Source organism: Ictalurus furcatus, chromosome 6, assembly GCF_023375685.1.
Source record: "Ictalurus furcatus strain D&B chromosome 6, Billie_1.0, whole genome shotgun sequence".
Lineage (NCBI taxonomy): Eukaryota > Metazoa > Chordata > Actinopteri > Siluriformes > Ictaluridae > Ictalurus > Ictalurus furcatus.
The window spans coordinates 23,092,015-23,112,169 of NC_071260.1; the positions used below are offsets into that span (position 1 = coordinate 23,092,015).

Consider the following 20,155-nt stretch of genomic DNA (forward strand, 5'->3'; position numbering starts at 1 on the left):
TAGGATTGGAGAAACAGTATTCAATTTTAAATAACTGGTGTTGCGTAAAAGGGAAAAACTAGGTAGTGTGTAGAATTCTGCCACAGTTAAAGTTAGAAAACATTTTTTTTTCCTGTATATTTGTTTTGTTTTTCTGAAATGTTTAAGTCAATATTATTTTTAAATTGCCTACAAAATTTGATTTACTTTCAGTTAATTCCTTTTATTAAAACTAAACTGAAATATAACACTATCTTAGTTTTAACAACTAAAAAGTCTATACATTTAACATTATTTAAATTAGTATTACTGATAATAATTGCTTTAGGTTTTAATTTAAGCGTTTAATCTAATTTAAGCTTTTCATATACTAAAATAAAAATTCATGACTGAAGTTCACTTTTACAACAGTCTATATACTCTAAGCCTACGTGATGTCATTAAGTAAAAACAAAGATCTGCTGTGTTAAACTGTTAATAGTTGATTTTAGTGTATTTCAAGTTTTCAATTTGTGCCCATCATTTAAATAAAATAGGACTTTATATCTTTGAGAAGTATAGATTGTCAAATGCTTTCTTCTTTTTGGCTAACTGGCATAACACCTGCAAATATTAGGGCGTGTTTAATATAAATTAGATTTATATGAGGGTAAACTGGGACCATATGCATATGATATGTAAATAAGGGACATATGGAAGGGAGCTTGTGACCACACAGCTGAGGCTGATTTATCAGTTGCTCTCAAATCACAGCTCGTTTAGCTGTTCTTTCAGATGCAAATTCATCTGTGCATCATTCCGTCTCATTGAGTCCGTATTCATTTCTAAACAACTTTGAATAATAAGGGCCATTATACTTACTCAGATCAGTGAGCACTAGCTCCACTATTTGAGGAGAGATCAGGCACTCTTCTTTTCCACACCCCCTCACTCTCTTCAACTGGAGAACCATAGGAGTCACTGCTGCTCTTCCTCTGTCCATGCCCACTGTCCACATCCTACGCAGAATATACACATATACAAATGCAGTCAGTCCTTAGACAGATGTGTACTAACATCCCCTTTCTGTTCTGTCATGGAACATCACTCATCTCTCTCATGGAACAATTATACCTCAGTAGTTAAATCATGTGCACATGTGCACACATGTGCACACATCACAAAAAATAAATAAGAGCACACAAAAAGGCACCAAATCCCCAAACACCTCTAGTACGCTGGGGATATAATAAAATATCAATGCATTATTCTGAATGAACAGATAACATGTTGTAAATGAATACAGATGCAGACACAAATACGAGGTGCTATATAAAAATAGGAGGCATATTTCATGTGATATGGGCACGAGTATGAAGGGAGCGAGTATGAAGCTTATGGGACAAAGACAACGTTCATTAACATGAACTTGCAGTGAACAAGCTGACAGCGCTGGCTTTTCTACCTATTTCTAATGGGATCATTAAAACAAACAAACAAACAAACAAACAAACAAATAAACCCTTTTAGTTTAGGCCACACCCAATTCAGATTTAATTCCAAACACAGACACAGATATGGATATTTGAAGCAATTAGCAAATACCAATACAGATAACGGCATTGAGTTACACCCCTAAAATATACAGTAAATGTAAAAGGAGTAGATAAGAATTATGGAGAAGGAGCAGGCATATTCTGTTCTTGGAAATTATAGATAATTAAATAGAGAATGTGTGAGCTGTGAAATTATTTCTGACACTGATTTTACTCTCTCTCTTTCTCTCTCTCTCTCTCTTACACACACACACACACACACACACGCACACACACACACACACACACACACACAGGCATGTCCCTCAGGCAGCAGGCTAGTGATAGGAGACACTGGTACTGTGACACACCTCTCATGCAAGGACATATTGTATGAAAGCAGAGAGAAACAAACACACAGGATCATCTGTCAATAAACACAATAGCACGCACACTCTATCCCATCATCAAACAAAAGCTTTTCTTAGAGATGTGTTGTGATGCCACCAAAAAATGGCACATTGTGCAGGTTGAAAGAAAAGAAGAGTGCTTTCCTGCATAGCTGAACACACTCACTGATGACCTCAGTCACAGAAGTTCAGGAGAAGGACGCAAGTCAATCCAGCAAGTGATTACACACATTGCACATACATCAAAGTAACAAAAATTTGCTAAAAGTGTACTGTGTTGCTTTTATCAAATTCACTGTGGTGGCTAATTGTGCATACTGAGTATTATTTTTTAACATGTGAAAAAATAAGTACACCCAATGGAAACTGCTGGCTTTTTTGACATATGTGGACAAGAAAGCATTTGATCATCTTTGAAACAGTGCCTATTAATAAAGTTAAACATAACCAGAAGGAAAATTAGCTTTTTCAATTATTTATTCAACAAAATATCAATAGATGTGATATTCTTCTGGCTAAATTTAAATCTGGCTTTGACTAGGCCATTCCATAACCCTCCATTTCTTCTTGAGAGATTCCTTTATGGATTTGCTAGTGTGCTTAGGATCATTATCCTTTTGAAAGGTCCACTCTTGTTTCAATTTCAACTTTTGGACAGATGGCCTCAAATTATCTTCAAGCACTCTTTGAAATGATGCAGAATTCATGGCTGAATCAATGAATCTAAGCTGTCCAGTCCCTGAGGCAACAAAGAAACCCCAAACCATAACATTTCCACCACCGTGCTTCACAGTTGGTATGAGGTGCTTCTCCTGAAAAGCTGTCTTTGGTCCGCTCCAAATATGCCTGCTTTACTATGACCAAACAACTCTATCTTTCATTCGTCTGTCCAGAGCGCATTATTCCAAAAAGTCTGGTCTTTGCCTATATGCTCATTGGCAAACTGTAGTCTTGCAAAGGCTTTTTCCAATTTGTACAATCTCTTTCTGATTGTAGGGGCACGCACTTTGACGCCAACAACTGCAAGACATACTATCAGATCCTGTGATTAAATTTTGGGGTTCTTCATAGGGAGACTTCTTTTTACATCAGACAATAATTGTAATAATCAGATAATGTGGAGATCTTTTTATATCCTTTGCCAGACTCACAGGCATCCACAACCTTTTTTTTTCTGAATGCCTTACAGAACTCTTTAGATCTTGGCATGATGACACCACACACCTCAACAGCAAAGGGAACACCAGACATGATATGATATGAGAGGGGTATAAATAAGTAAGGTTCCACCTGCACTCCCTAAGTAGGTTCTAATCACTAGCACCCAATCACAAACACCTGATTCTAATTTTATGGATTTGAAGGTGTGACAAATTAAGGGATGTACTTTCTTTTTCCATGTGACTGATCTGATTACTACAAAATGTAAATTTTATGTCATTTGATAGAATGTATCAGCTTTATTAATAGGCACCGCTTCAGTTTCCATGGGGTGTACTTATTTTTTAACATGACAAGTTTTTCAACCTCCTTGATGTCTGCATTAAAAACTAAAATCAAAACAAAAAACATACTCACCATGAAAGTGGGTAATTCAACAAACTCATCTGTCTCTCTGATTGTACAGCGTTTAGTCATCGCCAAAGGCACTTTGTGCCCGCACAGCCTAACAGTATTATGAGTAAGAGACTGAGATCTCTTGACTGCAGAATTGACAGCCTGGGCAAAGCGTGATGGTGTGGATGAGTAGTATGGCTTTGGTGCTGCAAAACTCTGAAGCTTTTCCAGAGTCAGGCCAGCAGTCGGTAAACTCATTTGGCGTGGCAAAACCGAATGCGCTGATCCACTGAACACTTCAGGCTCTCTCAGGGAGGAAGCTGGACTAGATCTCTCCATCTTCTCCTGCTTAGCTGGAGATATTGGTGGAGAAATGTGCTGCTCCTCTCTTGTCTTTGTCTCCTCCTCCCACTGGATGGGTGGTGGAGGAGGGGGGAATGTCTCCTCCAAAAGCCCATGGACACTCTCCCTTTGCGGGCTACCTAGAGACTCTTTCTCCTCACTCAAACTCCTACTGCGCACCACCGCTGAGCTGACGTAACTTCCAGGTGTTCTTTTGTGCTGTGGTAAGCGGAAAGAAGCTGGTTTGGGCCTGGTTGCAGGTGGAACTTTCTTCTCCTTGGCCTGAGGGATATAAGAGGAGTCTAAAGGAGATTCAGCAGTTGGGGAAATGGATGGAGAGAGATCACTGGCACTGTCAGGCCTACACTCAAACCTGGTGGGAGATGCTGATGTTGCTGTTGGTGTAGCTTTTTGACTTAAAGACTCCACATTCACTTCCTGAACTCCAGGCACACTGGAAGACTCAAGCGTCAGCTCTACTTCAAAGAAGCGTAGCTTGTCCAAGGTCCTTGGAGGCACAATGGTGTAGGTGGTCATGCCTACTTTGGGGATGTATTCGCGGGTGAGTTCATTTGATGGCTTAGGCTTAGGCTCGGCTGCAACAAGGTACTGTAAGTTTCCATGTTTAGTTGCTGAGAAAATCTGTGTGGACTTTTGATTTTCAGGACTGGAAGTCTGTGTGGATTTTGGGCTTTCAGGGAGGTAAGTGGATGTGGATGTCTGCATATCAAAGTCTTGAGTAGAGGTTGGGTGAATTTCTTGTTTTTGGAACTCTTCTGTCAATGTGGCCATGTCCCTTTTTGGGCTCCCTAAGTTTACAGACGTACAGATGATTGACTCCGGGGTCGGTGTAGCCTCAGTAGAGCTATATATCTCTGTTTGAATTTCAGTGTGTGTCTGACTTGCATTGGTTGCAGTGGAGGAAGTGTTTGATGTTGTTTGTACTGCAGCTGCTACATAGCTGGGCTTAGGGGGAGCCTGTGGCTCTGCTCGCCGGGTGTGTGCAACTTTGTGCATAGAAACCTGATCTGCATCCACTGGTGCAGTGCTCTCTTCCTTCACTGCTGTAGAACATTCAGCAGTTAAACATGCCGTTTCAGTCCTCTTGTCAACACTGGCTGTATAAGCGGAGAAAAATAAAGAAAGTTGAGCAGTCAGACAACAAAAATTCCACTTCATAAGCACATAACTTTAATCAAGTTACTCTCAAAAATGTGATTATTATCATGTATATGCTTTTACTATTCTTACTATGTGTCTGTATGTGAGTAGTGTAAAAAAAAAAAAACAGAAAAAGTGAAAAAAGAATATGGAAACACATCACACCAGTGTTTGTTGACTGTAATCGAGCATCGGAATCAGCCTCTGGCTGATTTCTTTTCACCTCAGAGTCTGTAGCTAGTCTGTCAGGACAAAAATCATGCAAAGGTTTAGAAACCCAAACATCAACCCAATCATATTTTTTGTTTTTAATAAAGCCTTATTTTCTTTTCATCAAAACTGTCGTACTTGCCATCTGTGGTCAGATCAGATGATACTTCTTGTGGGCTCTCCCTAGGTGGAGCTACACTTTCCATCTCAAAATCCTGAGTCGGGTCCAGAGAGTCCAGAGAGACGTCGACAGAGAGGTTGATGCTGCTGTCATTCTCCAGAAGCTCTGGCAGAGGACTCAAGCTCTCAGGACTGGAGTTTACAGGGACAACCGGGGCGTCCGGGACCATAGAAGACTCCTGATTTTCTTGGATCTCCTCAGGAGTTGTTGGCAACCCTGCAACATTGCATTAAATATTATTATTACATAATAAAACCCTAAGACATGTTTAAATCCAAATGTTCTGAAGATACCTGGGTTAAGATAATTGCAGCATTATATACATAAAAGCTGATACCACCCTTCCAATTAAACTCACTCAAGACAACTACCTCCAGCAAGAACCCATGCTCAAGTTTCTTTTATAATCTGCACTATCCAACATAATAAGAAGTAGTCACGTCCTCAGATAATCTGCTCACAGAGCATGTGATATCTTTTGTACACTTAGCTGGCCACAAGCTTCAGAACCTTGCACTGTAGGTTTCAATCCGATTGGTTCTTCATACTTTTGTGTATTTTCACTTCTGTACAGCAGGTTGTGATGAGAAAACAAACATTAGAACACTTGCACAATGGGCTCTTTTGAGCAAGGTATAGACACAGCCTTGCGTATTTAAAAGTTATTAGATTTTTGTTTGAGTAAACATGGCGAGTAAACATGGGTGGGTGTCTAATGTCTCCTCCAGTGAAAGTACTGCTACTTGTAAAGTAGTACTCCTCTTGGCCTTTTTCTTTTTTTGAGCTTTGACTCCTCTTTAGGTTTCTTCTTTATGCTTCCAGGCACTTGATCTGATCATTAAAAGTGCATGAAAAGCTGCTTTCACTTGAAACTGAGACAAGGGCTGCCTTTACTCCAGGTTACGTATTGGTTATAATGTGTTCATTAACTTTGGATCTTTGTCTCAAATAATGCCTGGCTCATTCTCTATCTGCTTCATTTTCACAGAAGGCTCAGTGGCCTGCATGGGTTAATAAAGAGATCCGTATTCTGCTCCTCAACGGTGTCCAGGAGCAGCTTACATAATGGGCTGATGGGAGTAGAATTAGTCTGAGAATGGAGCAGCCAGCCCAGAGTGCTGCTGTGCCACACGGTTCTTCAGAGTGAGTGGATCGCTCTTAATTAAGACATCTCACTTCCCTGCGCCAGCCGCTGCATTCAGCACTTCAAGGGCTGTCGCTGGGGACTGGAGTGCAGAAGCAGTATTCAAAGAGAGAGCTTTTCTCTGCAGAGCGCTCTGTGATCTCTCTCTCGCTCTTTCTGGAGTTGTGGAGTGCCATGGAAATAGATAGCAGCAATCAAAAACTGGGCTTTACTTTCATTTTTTCCTTTCTTTCTAACTCTCTAATTGACTTTTTTCTTTTTCTTTTTCATTTCCATGCTCTTGCTTTTTTTCTATTCATTTCTATCATATAACTATATATCTTAATCTCCTTTTTTGTCTATCTTTCTTTTTTCACTCTGTCCCCCTCCGTTTTTCATAACCTTTCTCCATGCCTCCCTCTCCTCCTCTGTGAAGCTGATTATTGCTGTCAGCAGGAAAACGAGACAGCGCTGGAGACACAAGCACACTGAGACGATTCCAAACTTTGCCAACACTTCATTATTGAGCCTTCAAAACTTACTGCTGAAATACTGTAAGACATATGAAATTCTAATATACTGGCAAAAGGATATTAAAAATTCAGCATACAAACAAAAAAGTTAAATTTGAGAGGTAAAACCTTGTATTGCAGAACGAATGTTTAGCAATAGCATTTCAAAGACATACATAGAAGAAAGCAAACTCAGTAAAGATTTTCTCCTGTCTCAAGTGGCTGCTTTTTTGTGGTTATGAATGACAAGCTGATCTGTCTGTAGATTCACATCCCTGATTAGAACACAATCACTCACTAACAGCTAGGCCCCACTTCACCTTAGTAGTCACTTTTTACTGAAAGTCTTGCTATCACATCTAAGCATAACAATGCATTTTTACTAGAGCTTTTTGGCACTGGGGCCCTGGGTATTCAAGACATTTTGAAAAGTAAAATATTCATGGTTACACTGAGAGCTCTTGTTAGGATTCCTCTCTAGATGACACACAGTTGTCAACAAACAAACAAACATAGTGGCTTATTAAAAGTCGGGAGAGCACTGAGTGCAGATTTTCTCATACGTAAGTCATACTATTGTGGTACATCTGGGTATATTGATGAGCACCCAAGTATGTGTCATCACATTATAAACACATTTAACTGTATTACTAAACACTAAATGTATTAGTAGTCAGCTTGTGAAAGCTCATAGTACAGTACAGTCTTTCATAGGAGCCACCAAAAACATGACGCTGGCCAGCCATCACCAACAAAGACAACAGTCTAATGTGTTAAACATATAGAGTTACACAATGCATTCTGAAACAGCATAATGAGACCTGTAAAAATAATAATAATAATAATAATAAATGTTTTTTGTTGTTGTTGTTGCCAGCAATATGTGGCAACACCTTGAACTGTTTTTCAGGTGCTTCAGACCGTTTATAACTGAGACAGACACTCAAGTGGCTATGCAGTTATATTTACAATTTCACTTAGACATACATCAATTTTGGAGGTCTGTATGATTTTAATTTGAACCCATAGAAAGGTGGTTTCTGTTGTGGAGTTTTTGGGCTAGAATAAAAAAAAACCTTTCTAAACATAATGTGATTGAAAGCTTATTTATTTGAGACAGTTGTTTGACTGAAGTAATTTGAATAATCTGTATGTCCTGGAATTGTAGGTTTAATGAATTTAATGAAGCGTGAATATTATGATTTTGTGACTTAACACAAAAATCACCATTACCAGAAAAGCAGAATCATGCTTTAGGGCTGCTTTTCTTCAGCTAGAACTGGGGCATTTATCAAGGGGATCGTGGAGGATTGTGGAGGGGGATCATGAATAGCTACAAATAGCAGTTGATTTTAGTGCAAAACATCTGCTAGTAAGCTGAAGATGCAAAGGAATTCAACCTGTCAGCATGACACTGACCCAAACCATACATCCAAACTAAAGTTTTTGAATGACCTAGCTAGAGCCCAGACCTGAATCCAACCAAAAATGTGTACAGTGACCTGAAGTGGGCTGTGCACAGGAGATGCCCTTATAATTTGGTGGATCTTGAATGTTGCTGCAAGAAAGAGTGGGAAAATATTGCCACATCAAGATATGCCACGCTGATAGACTCTTACTCAAAAAGACTGAGTGGTGTAATAAAATCAAAAGGTTCTGCTTCAACAAAGTATTAGTTTATGGGTGTGCACACTTAGACAACTAGGTTATTGTTATTTTTTCCTTTTTCCCCTGAGACTGATGCAGAGGATGAGAGATGGATAATAACTGTAAATGTGATGGCTTTACCCTTTCCAGATAACAGTAAATAAGCACCAGGTTAAAAGATTGCTAAAAGAGTGATAAAGACTGGAATAATTGTGCAAGTAAAAACACAGAATAATTTATAAACTATACACGCAATGAAAGAGAAGTATCCACACATGAAAAATATCGAGACAAAGATACTTTCTGGGAAAAAATACAGACACTGACATGAACCTATAATTACAATCTAATTAAATGGAAAAGGGAGAAGACGCCACCACATGAGGTTGAGGAGCAACAGCAAGCAAAGAGGAGAAAAAAAAACCCGTGTGTCTGTTATTCGCCCCCTTCTGGACAGTCTGTAAAGTCAAGCACTATAATTGCTTTTAAAGCAAGAGAGGAAGCAGCACAGTCATGAAAAAAATTGTGACTACAACATCTTTCTCTCATTACATACAAAATTATGAATCTAATAATAAATGATTAGTTGTAGAAACAGACACAGGCTGTTTTTAGAGTGTAAAATAACACAATAAACATAAACTCATAATACATAATGTACTATTATTAAGTAATGTATTAAATCTTGCCATGTGTAACAAGATTCAGCAGGAGAGCTGAGAGAGTTGCCACTAAATACCATGAAATATTACTGTTAATCCATAAAATATATTAAATCACAAACTACAAACATAGATTTCATAGATTAAATAATTGTACAGATTTCATAGTTAATAGATTAAAGCCTGTGGCCAAGAGCAATAATTAAAATTTAATGGTGCAGCAATTTGATTATGTAACTGTTGGAGAAATTTTAAGAACTTTTATGTTTGCCGACATGTTCCACTATATATATTTAAATGAAATCTGTTGAATCTATCAACTGAGATTATACCACTGCGCTGTTGAATTTTTGATTATGATTGGTCAGAGGGTGTTCATTTCTATAACAGCACAGCAGTTTCTATTCATGTGTTCATTCAAATCCTCCATTATACTACAGTAACAACTAATTCACAGAGACTCCACAGAAACGGATTAAAACGTGTGAAATTGCTGATATGGTGACGCTTTCTGTTAGTAGATGTGTATTTAACAATTTTAATAATAAACTGTAACTAAACGGATAAAATGTGTCATTCTTTAGTAAATAAATAAATTTTAGCATTGACAAATGCCTGTGGTAGCAAGGGTATAAAACACTTTTGGAGGTGTTGTTATTGGAAAATAACATCATATCATATTTTTATTTTATTTTACTATAACAGCACACTGTTGTTTTTTTACTCCCTACTTAGCTTAAATAATTGCAATCAACTCAAATAAATGTCACAGGTCTAAAGAGATTCATACAGTACACAACGTAAAAGGTGTCATTAAAATCTTATATCTATTATATACTTTAGCTTGCTTTGTGGATAGAAATGACAAACTATTTTCTTTTGTCTTGCTTAAACATTCCATTTTTCTCCTCACACCATTCTACAACTAATAAAAGAAAAGAGTTAAGGATACTGTGTGAAAAGAATGGTACTGCTGTTCAAAATGTCAGCTGTGCTAAGAGCTTGATTTGAAGTGACCTTCTTTTCTAGTGTAAGGGGCGGTCTGTTATTCAAGGCCACTCACTACAGCACTATAGTTCAATTGAGATTTTTTAACTAACATCACCAAGTCTACTGCAGCCACTGTACAGGGACCTGACTGAAATGATCAGCTCAACATAGCCATTCAAGCCATTTCTGTGCCAGAGTGTTACTGGAGAAATGCCATGGCCCATGTAGTACTCTTTGTAATTCTTCAGCTTGTGCCAGTTGCTGTACATCCACAGGATGTCCAAAAAGTCTCCACACAGGGGAAATTAACATGATTTTTTTAGCAAAATGTCTTCCAAAATTTTTTATATTTTTTCAGAATGCTTTAAGAACGCTTTTGACAAAAGAAAAACATACTGAAATCATTCTCATGGCTGGATTGGGAAGCTGTCGCAAGGCTGTGACGGACTTTAACAGGAAAAATGGCAAGCACATCACACAAACTTATTAACAAATTCAAAAAGACTGTAAGTCTTCAACTGAGATGTGGACCTCCACGAACAACAACTGACAAAGGCATAGCCGACGTGGTGCTGGCAAACATAGTCCCCTATTTTTGAAGACTTTTGGGAGACACTTGTAGTGCAAAAGCTATTCTATTACAGCTATATTCCAGTCCCACAGCTTTATAGTGATGAAATTAAGTGAAGTCTAACACTTTATTGAAAAGCATTAACAGAGCAGATGAGTTATCAACTTAGAAAAGAGAAATATCAGTAAGTCTGAAAGAGCTGTACTTTCCCAAATCGACCACTAGGAGGCATAATGTACACAAAATTGAGCCTTTATAAGCCTGCACTGTCAATAATCTCATTCCCTGCTATATGTCGCTGCGTTTACATGCAGGGCAAAGTACAGCTGTTTATCTCTGTCCAAGTCAGAACCTCAAAACTGCTTACCGAATAGTTAGCTACCATCAAAAACTGATTAAATGACAAACGTAAGATTAACTATATAACAACAAAATAAATATGTTTGTACAGATTATCCATATTTCCATTTTGACTGAAAGGATGTTTACAGCACTGCTACAAATCACCAACCAGGGTAGGGCAACAGCCGGAGAAACATGACTTTTGATAGACTGTCCTAAGCCTTTACGTCTTTAATAAATGTCTAACGGTTTACTAGCTGCCTGAGGCTATAGACTGACCTGTTACAATGGTTTCCTGTGTTTTTTCACCATGGGTCACTGAAAGGCTGCTGGGGGAGGCAGGGGGTGGTGGGGCCTTCCTCTTACTCCTCTTCAGAGACGACTCGGTAGAGGAACTTCGACTCAGAGATGCTGTGACCTTCACAATCCAGAGAAGTTAGACCACAAACTGAACTATTTTCACTCACCATAAAAGATGAAATGATTTGAATTGTCTGTTCATTTTATCTAAGTCTGTATTTAAATGAAATTAATCCCGTTTTGTGTGTAGTATATAAACGTATGACTATAAGTAAGTTCTGAAAATGACAAACGTGAACCTGAAGACCATAGCACACACACTAATAGCATTATTATTAACTAATAGCTCAGGATTTGCTCTAAAGTTAAATGTAAATCTAAAGAGAAGTGTAACATAAGTACTGCGTACCTGGTTGCCATCAGGATGACTGCTTGTTTGAGAGTTGCTGTGTTGATGGTTGAGGTCAGTGGGCTTCATGTGTGGGGGTAGAGGGGCCCGTCTCTTCTTCGGTGTGTCAGACGGCATAGTGTTCGAGTCGTACGTTGAGGAATGCATGCTGAGAGAACTCATGCTCATAGGTCTTGATTTCCTGTTGATTGGAGATGCTGGTGCACTTACAGTTGATGCCTTTAAAAAGAGACAAAATAGCAAACAATGTCCTGACTTTCACAGCCTTGCAGATAATCACAGTCCAACACTCCTGAATGGCAGGAACTCTTGAGACCAGACTCTAGCCAGCAAAAGTCTGAATTTGGGTACAAGGACAAGCATGACCACTGACCAATGGAAAAGCTCAGGGCTTGTCCATGCAAAGTTTAAAGGACACCAAAAACAAACATTTACACCATCAGCTATGACCTGCCTGTGCAATGGCAGATGGCAAACAAATTAGCTTTGTAAGTGAATTTATTTTTGGAAAACCTGCTTTCTCTTTCAGTAGATTCCTAAACATTCAGAAACAATAATGTTTTAAACCACTTAACTGTTAACCAATTTACCACCTTCTGATGTGAAACCCTTTTAAATCAGCACCCACCTGATCAGGTTTCTTCTTACTTCCTCTTCTGAACATGCCAAACAGTCCTTTATTTTCTTTTTCTTTCTGAAGTTTGTCCTTGCCAGGTTGAATAACATCTGTTAGACAAAGTTTTTAATAATTGGATTAGAAATATAAGTTTAACGACTATAAACGATATAAAACGACTGCATAATACATCATTTGTTAATTGTTATCAAAATATTTGCAAATTACTACATTTTAGTGCATGTTGACTGATAAGTGTTTCTGTGCATGATTTGATCCCTTGTGAGATTCACATAATGCAATCAATGCAAATAATTTTAAGCAAAAGCAGTTAATCGATGTCACATCAAGGCTTCAATTATGTTTTAATATATAGTAAGACATGCTGCATATGCAGCAATATAACAGGAATATAGAAGATTAGATTGTATGTATATTATGCAGCCATAAATTACATTATATTACAGCTGATAGTGACTGTTACCTGAATGAGTTGGTGATGAAGGGAAGTCTGTAGGACTGATAACTGTTCAGAGATTACAGAAAGACGAGTTAATAAAATGGCAGTGTCAGGGAGCTACTGTAGAGGACATAACTTTGAGGAAGTGAATACACTTCTGTGCAGCCAGAGCCAGCTGGATTTCTAATAAGCCTTTTTTTATTATTTGTTATTGTCATTACCCCGTGTGTCTCTGGCGTAGAGCTCCCTGAGGCCGAGGTCATTGAGGGAGTTGTTCAGGTCCAAAGGCTCCTGTGAGTGCATGTTCTGCAGAAGGACGGTGCTCTGCACATCAAATTCACATTTCTCACAGATAGCGGGCAGAAGCTCCTGCAGAGCAAGCTTAGGGTTCACTCGCAAAATTGTCTTCTGGGTCCTTTTATAGTTTATTACCAGACGCACAGTAGCCTGAGGGAGATAGATGTGATCAAATTTAAAAAAGAGATAAAAAGAGAGGGAGAAATAGAGCCTATGGGTGTTTTCATTAAATGAGATGAGACACTGAATAAATCAAAAAGTCTAAACTTGACATTAGGAATGAAATCGAGCCTTGACAAGTTTGTAGAATTGATTTGCGAATGGAAAATGATACATTTTAAGAGACCTAATTAAAGATTAGAGCTCTACCTCTGGCATTTGTGGTCCAGTCTTCAGGTTCTTGTCCTCCACACCTTTGGGTTTGAGCAGAACCTTCTCAGCCTCCAGAGCTCCAATAAGAGCATTTGGCTTGAATTTAATGTGGTTCTTATTGGTGGAGACTAGCTCAATGGTGTGTCCTGACGGGTTGAGATGGTACTTTGCACACAGCATTACGAGTAGGTCAATCATGGGCTTACTATAAACACATACAGATCAGACTTTTACACACATACACTTAGACACTTCATAAGATAAATATTTGCTCTAAATACATTGTTTCCACTGGATGGAGCTGTTGTGGAGGCAAATTTTCAGAAGTCTGGGTGTTCAAAATGATATGTCGTGACACTGCCATTTCTTACATTATCATCTTAATTAATAATAAGCATCAGTATTGGAATAAATTTTTTTGAAATTCTGTGCAAAACATTGACCAACACCATGAAACTCAGAGACATAAATCAGTCTATGGCAAGTACAGCTGTAGACAAAAGACTAGAAACTGAATATAGCTATGGAGAAACTAGCTAATATTCTGTGGCTAGGCTTAGTCCACCCTTCCCTAACAATGACTTTGGCTGGTCTCACACTGTATGCCTGAGTCAAAATTTCAAATAAAATGTAAAAAATATAGTTTGGGTGGTGATGTAGCCAATACAACCACTATAATCAACAATATATAAAAGCACAACATAACATAATAAAGGCAATGTGCATCTGAGACTAAAACAAGAACCTTGTGTGTTCTCTAAAGTGTTGAGCACACACTCCAGTGTATTCATTTGCATGAATAATGTCATACCAGTAGAAATAACCAAATGCCATAAAGCCTTTGGGTTTTAACCAAAATACTGTCCTGTTTATCTCAGGTTGAAGCTTCAGAAACATTCTTGAACCCCTTAAACTCCCAGACTTACATTTCTCACTCTCATAGATACAGAGCTTTCCTAATAGTTTCACTGTGGTTACTAAATAATACATACTAGTTACTGCATAATATACTTTAAAATAATATATACTTTAATATACTATAAATTTTTTAATGACTAGCTGGGATTTTAAAGGATATAGCAGCTAGCATATATATGTATGTATATATATATATATATATATATATATATATATATATATATATATATATATATATATATAGGAAGGAATGTTTCTGCAGGAGCACACTGAGTGTGGAAAATCCTTTGGTGACACCGAATAAGCTACATGATGCTTTCCAACTGCTTCTGGAATGCCTTTTGGAAATATACAGCTACAGTTAAATCTTGAGAAAGAAAAGGTTGGGGACACTATTAGCGTCCCAGCAGAAAAGACTGGGAGGAATTCGATACTTAATCCGTTTAAATTGAACCTGGTTTCAGTTTGAGCCTGGAAGATCACCAGCATGCTAGTTCATTTGCTTTAATAAAAACCATTTAAGTGTTTTGCTTTTCACCTCACTTCATTTTCTGCAATCTTTGCAATGCCAAGAACTGAACCAAGACAACACTATCAGTTGGCAAAGGAGAAAGCTGCACATTGAAAATGGAGGTTTATCACTCTGGAGCGTTTAAAAGGCAGATCTGAAGAAGATTGGAGTTTTTTGTTTTGTTTTTTAAAATCATAATAAGATACTGAATTTTGATGAATAAATTGCTGTATTGTAAGATCACACTGACTCCAGGATGTTTGAAAACCATTCTCATTTTCCATCCTAGCCTCAGTGCAGCACTGTGTAGCACCACCCAGCTGACTCAAAAAAGCTGCTTTAACACTGATGTAATAGCCTGGTGACCTTAATGATCTCACTTATGTCCTTAAAACCAAACTTCAGTACAGACCACTTGGAGGTAAACATGGGGGCTACGTGTGCAGGTCAGTGTAGCCACACAGATGCAGACTTTAAGTTGTACATCTTAATTAAGCCAGACAGTGATCAAGATTGTTTTCCATGCTGACTCTAGGATGGTGAAATGAATTATTCTTTGGTAGTTCAAAAAAAAGTCTCAAGTTCAGTTTTCAGAAGTGAAGACTAAAGACCAAACTCTTCAATAAATCTGCCCAGAAAAAATACTAACAGAGTAAAAATATTGACTTCTCTCTACCTGGCTTTTGTAGTATTCTTAGACCATGGTTTAATCTATTGGAGTCTACAAAGCAATCAAAGTTGAGAGATTATAACAGTTGACTTATGCTACAGGCAACTATCTAGCAAATTTTTAGAATAACTCTATAATAGGCAGCTGAGAGTCAACAATATTCAGTCACTCATACAGAATACCTTTGTTCAACTGTGTTTTATACAGCAGGTGTGTTTCCCATCACTATTGTCACAAAGTGCAGGACAAACACAAAACTACTATCATTAACCAGGTTGCCAGGTTTCATAAATATTTCCAGACCAACTGCATCTTAAAATACACACAAAAGACCTGAAACTACACCACATTATTTGGCATTGTATTTCTGCTTTGTGGATATTATCCACACACTTCATAACAGCAAAGGTGGGACTAAATCTGGAATGAGATGTTCAAAAAGCACATATGAATGTTAAGGTCAGATGTCCACAAACATTTGGCCTTATAGTGCATCTTACATTATACAACTGTTCTCTTCCACTAATTTGATCGTATGCGCAGTGTTGCACGAGTGCTTATATTTAGTATAACTGCACTGGGATGTTTCCCTGTTTGTATCACTCCGCCTGTTTGCGGAGCCTAACGGTAACAACAGAGTTTGCCTAAGCTTAACAACAGTCCCACTGAAACCATTCCTACTGTAGAGTTAGCTACACAATGAGTGGACAATTTCTCATGAACATAACTTCTGACTTATCTGCAATAATAAATAAATAATATGAAACCTTGTCAAATGAAGATGAAAAGGGAGAAGGGAAGCCAATTTCCCCCGGCTGCATCTTTAACGGGAATGTAAAAATCATTGTGATCTAGCTAGCCAACTAGCCAACAGGATCTCAGTGAGTGTGGGTTCTTCAAAATTATTTGGCCATATTGTCTGTTACTCAATATTAATTTCTTATTTATAAAACAGCTGCATAAAAGCGATATTGCACTCACAATCATGCTGTTATACATGCTGTTATATTGGCATGGCTATGATTTCCTGCGGCACTCAGCCTGTGATTCTGTACATTGTACTTATACTCTGCCTTTTATTGATGTAAATATATTAGCTTTAATTCCGATTATTTGTTAATTTGCAAAATCTTTGTGATTCCTACTGAACCCCAGTGGGCCTCTATTAGCGCTTGTGCAGTTCAAATTTTCAGCCACTAGGTGAAATAATAACTCTATGGAAGCTAGGTGGGGAAGTAAGTATGTTGCCATGAATGTTCAACATCTAGAAAGTTGAAGAAATCAATGGAACATTGATTATGTATAATGTATAATATATACATAATATATATATATATATATATATATATATATATATATATATATATATATATATATATATATATAATTTAATCATTGGTCACTCAAAAGAGGTACTTAATATTTCAATTGAATTTTTAAATGTATGGAGCTGTGAATGTGGATTAACATTTGTTGAAATCCTGATGTACGTATATTGTTTTTAATTCAGTTTTTCCTCTGGTATTTTTGCATTAGTTATTAGTTTGTTAAAATGTATCAAATATGCACTGTAACCTTATTATGGACCCATGTGTTGTGAACATAATTGTGGGAATAAAAATAAAACAGCACATTGACATTACTATCTGCAGAGGACAATCATGGCTGAAGTTACTGCATACTTGTACAAAATCGTCATTGACAGTGCGTAAAGTCCATTAAGAAAGACACCTCTATCTTATTGTGAAACTTGTGTCAATGGATTCTTCGACTTTAATCACTGTTACTCCATAACAAGGCAGTCAAAATCATTTTATCTGCTGTGTATCTTTTAACCCAAAGGTGTTTTTAAGTAAGACTATGCTGTTAATATTTAAGTTTATTTTTAGTGCATAAGTATATTCGACCTATTAAATATTATAGGTTTTGTTTAAAAGGCCATGAAGTATGAAGTGAGTAAATAAAAAGTTGTTTCAAGATTGAATTGGTTCATAATTTATTGGCATAATCTTACTGACTTAATCATTAATCAGAATATTTGATCAAAAAAGGTAAATAATGAGCAGGGAAAATCAGTATTACTCAAGGCTAGTAGATAAATACAGTTTTGTTGCCACAGTGCACATTGAGCAGCAAATGAAAATCATGCAGTAGAACAACTATGCTGCAGAAATCATCCACTCATCCTCAGAAAAAGCTCTATATCAGCGACAGACCATTTGAGGCTACAAGGAAACAAGTAACGAGAACCTGAACTTAAGCAGAATTTAGGCAGCTCCACACCACTACTGCATCTCTTGACACGTGGCATGAAGTCACAGTTTCACAATCTGACTGTTACTGCCTTGTCTGGGTTCAATTCTAGCCTTGAGAACTTCACCTACCATACAGCATTAATAGAATGTCTGAGCAGAAATCCTGTAGTTTCTGACTTTGTACATTTCTCACATGCTGTGTACAGATGCTGTGTTGTGTTACATGTTGCATTGGGCTCCTGGTTAACAAACAATAACTTGACTTAAAATACAGGACTGTTGGATTGACTCACCTTCCATGCACCATTGTGGTTTTCTCCACACCTTCAGGCAGCACCACTGTCAGTAGCAGCTCTTGCTCCAGCAGATTCTCCTTCTGTTCCATGGTAGTGTGTGTTAATTCAGGGGCATGAGATGACACGCATGGACCATGCACAACGGCTGGAGGCAGGGGGGCCTTGTTTTTAGATGACCTCCTACAAAAGACAGCGTGCAAATGAGGTGATTTTGGCCAGAGATAGATGAGAGTATGGAGACAGTGATCTGATTATTTAGATACACACTTCTTAAGTATTTCTTGTGTTTTGGCTAGCGGCAATGATTAAGTATGTTTAAACTATTACGTCATTTGGAACTGAACTTAAGCAGAGATCTGGCCTCTGTTAATGTCCACTTCCTGCAAATGATAGTAATCAAGTATCGAGTGCTTGCCTGGACTCCACCACTGAGCTGTCATTTGGGGAAAGCAAGAGTGCATTTCAAACACAATATTTTCATCTTTAGATCATTCTGGTTCAAGAAATAAATAGTGATCTTCTTCAATTAAAGACAGTACTCTGTTTTTTTATATAACCTCAATACTCTAATACAGCCACAAGCGGCTGTATCTGTGGGGTCCAAGCATCATTCTAATAGAATACTAACTTAAAGAGAGACCATAGATGAACTGTTCAAATTCTGTTATGGTAGTTCAATGCTAACCATGTGAAATACAATTAAAGCTAGCACTCATCATTTTTCTAACCTCAAAATACTGAGCTAAATGTTATATGACTGCAAATGTAAATGTACACATACACATATTGAATATTAGTAGTATGGAAGTTTAAACCACCTTTCGAGGTCAAATTCACGTGAACGTGAAACATCAAACACCAACTCATGGACAACATATGGTACAGCTCAGATCTGATTCATAGAATGTAGTGCTCGTGCTGTAGACTGCTTATCCGTTATAAAATACTATCATTCCTTAGTGATTGGATTAAGCCCATCCCCTAATCTACTAATAAAATAATTAGTAAAGTCCCTAAATTAGTAAGCCTTTCTGGTTGGGGCAGCACTAAAGGCTACTTTGTATGTTTCAAGAGCCATGTGACTCTTAGCAACCCAATAATACAATTCCAGAAAACATAAACATTATTTATACATTATTACACCTTGGTATACACAATAAACCCAGATCTCATCTCACAAATCTAGACTCCTGTCTCTGTGGAGCTTTATGGTAATTGAAACAGAACTGTTTGTGTTATCATTGAAAACAGCCTAATCGGACTAAACTCTGTGTGAAATGGGTTGTAAGTAATCTTTTATTGAAGACCCAAAGCAAGCAGCTATTTAATGAAGCAGGCTGGATCCACTTTACACACAAGTCACAAGACATTCAAATGAAGTGATTTATTCAATGAGATGAAGGAGGAAAGTGGGAGGCAGAAGATGAAAGCACAACAAATAAGATCCACACTAACCTCTTTAAGACCATACAGATGAGAAACCCAGCCACTGTGCTGGATATAACTACACAATTTTGCATGATTTAGTGATTGAACACAACACTGGATTGCAGCACACTCTGTGAATCTGTAGTAATATTTAGATTAAAGTTTGAACATTTCAGACTTTGTCAGTGTGGACCAGAAAAGTTCATAGAAATGGCCTGAATAATCTAAACATGACAATGAACAACAGGACATGTAGCACAGAGATATACTGTAACGCAAACCCCACAGAACCATCTGCTGATCTGCTACACAGCATACTTAACTCCAGCACACTGTATATTATTTTAATGACATGACTGTGAGTTGATTTAGTGGACTCCCTGTAGAGTCCTTAACTGGGAAGTAAATATCCTCCTGCTAGG

The 20,155-nt window shown here is 37.7% G+C and overlaps 1 protein-coding gene across 3 annotated transcripts in view; it reads right to left on the reverse strand.

Moving 5' to 3' along the window:
* Positions 1–20,155, reverse strand: part of cobll1b (cordon-bleu WH2 repeat protein-like 1b) — a 41,974-nt gene that overhangs the window by 1,498 nt on the left and 20,321 nt on the right. For all 3 annotated transcript variants that reach the window (XM_053627182.1, XM_053627185.1, XM_053627183.1), the window contains 11 exons: positions 18,303–18,485; positions 13,653–13,860; positions 13,208–13,433; positions 13,011–13,052; positions 12,539–12,636; positions 11,911–12,129; positions 11,481–11,619; positions 5,312–5,570; positions 5,129–5,205; positions 3,482–4,920; positions 841–977 (listed from right to left, as the gene is read on the reverse strand). In XM_053627182.1, coding sequence (XP_053483157.1) covers positions 846–977; positions 3,482–4,920; positions 5,129–5,205; positions 5,312–5,570; positions 11,481–11,619; positions 11,911–12,129; positions 12,539–12,636; positions 13,011–13,052; positions 13,208–13,433; positions 13,653–13,860; positions 18,303–18,485 — 3,022 coding nt within the window. In that variant the 3' untranslated portion in view covers positions 841–845. The remainder of the gene's footprint in view (positions 1–840; positions 978–3,481; positions 4,921–5,128; positions 5,206–5,311; positions 5,571–11,480; positions 11,620–11,910; positions 12,130–12,538; positions 12,637–13,010; positions 13,053–13,207; positions 13,434–13,652; positions 13,861–18,302; positions 18,486–20,155) is intronic.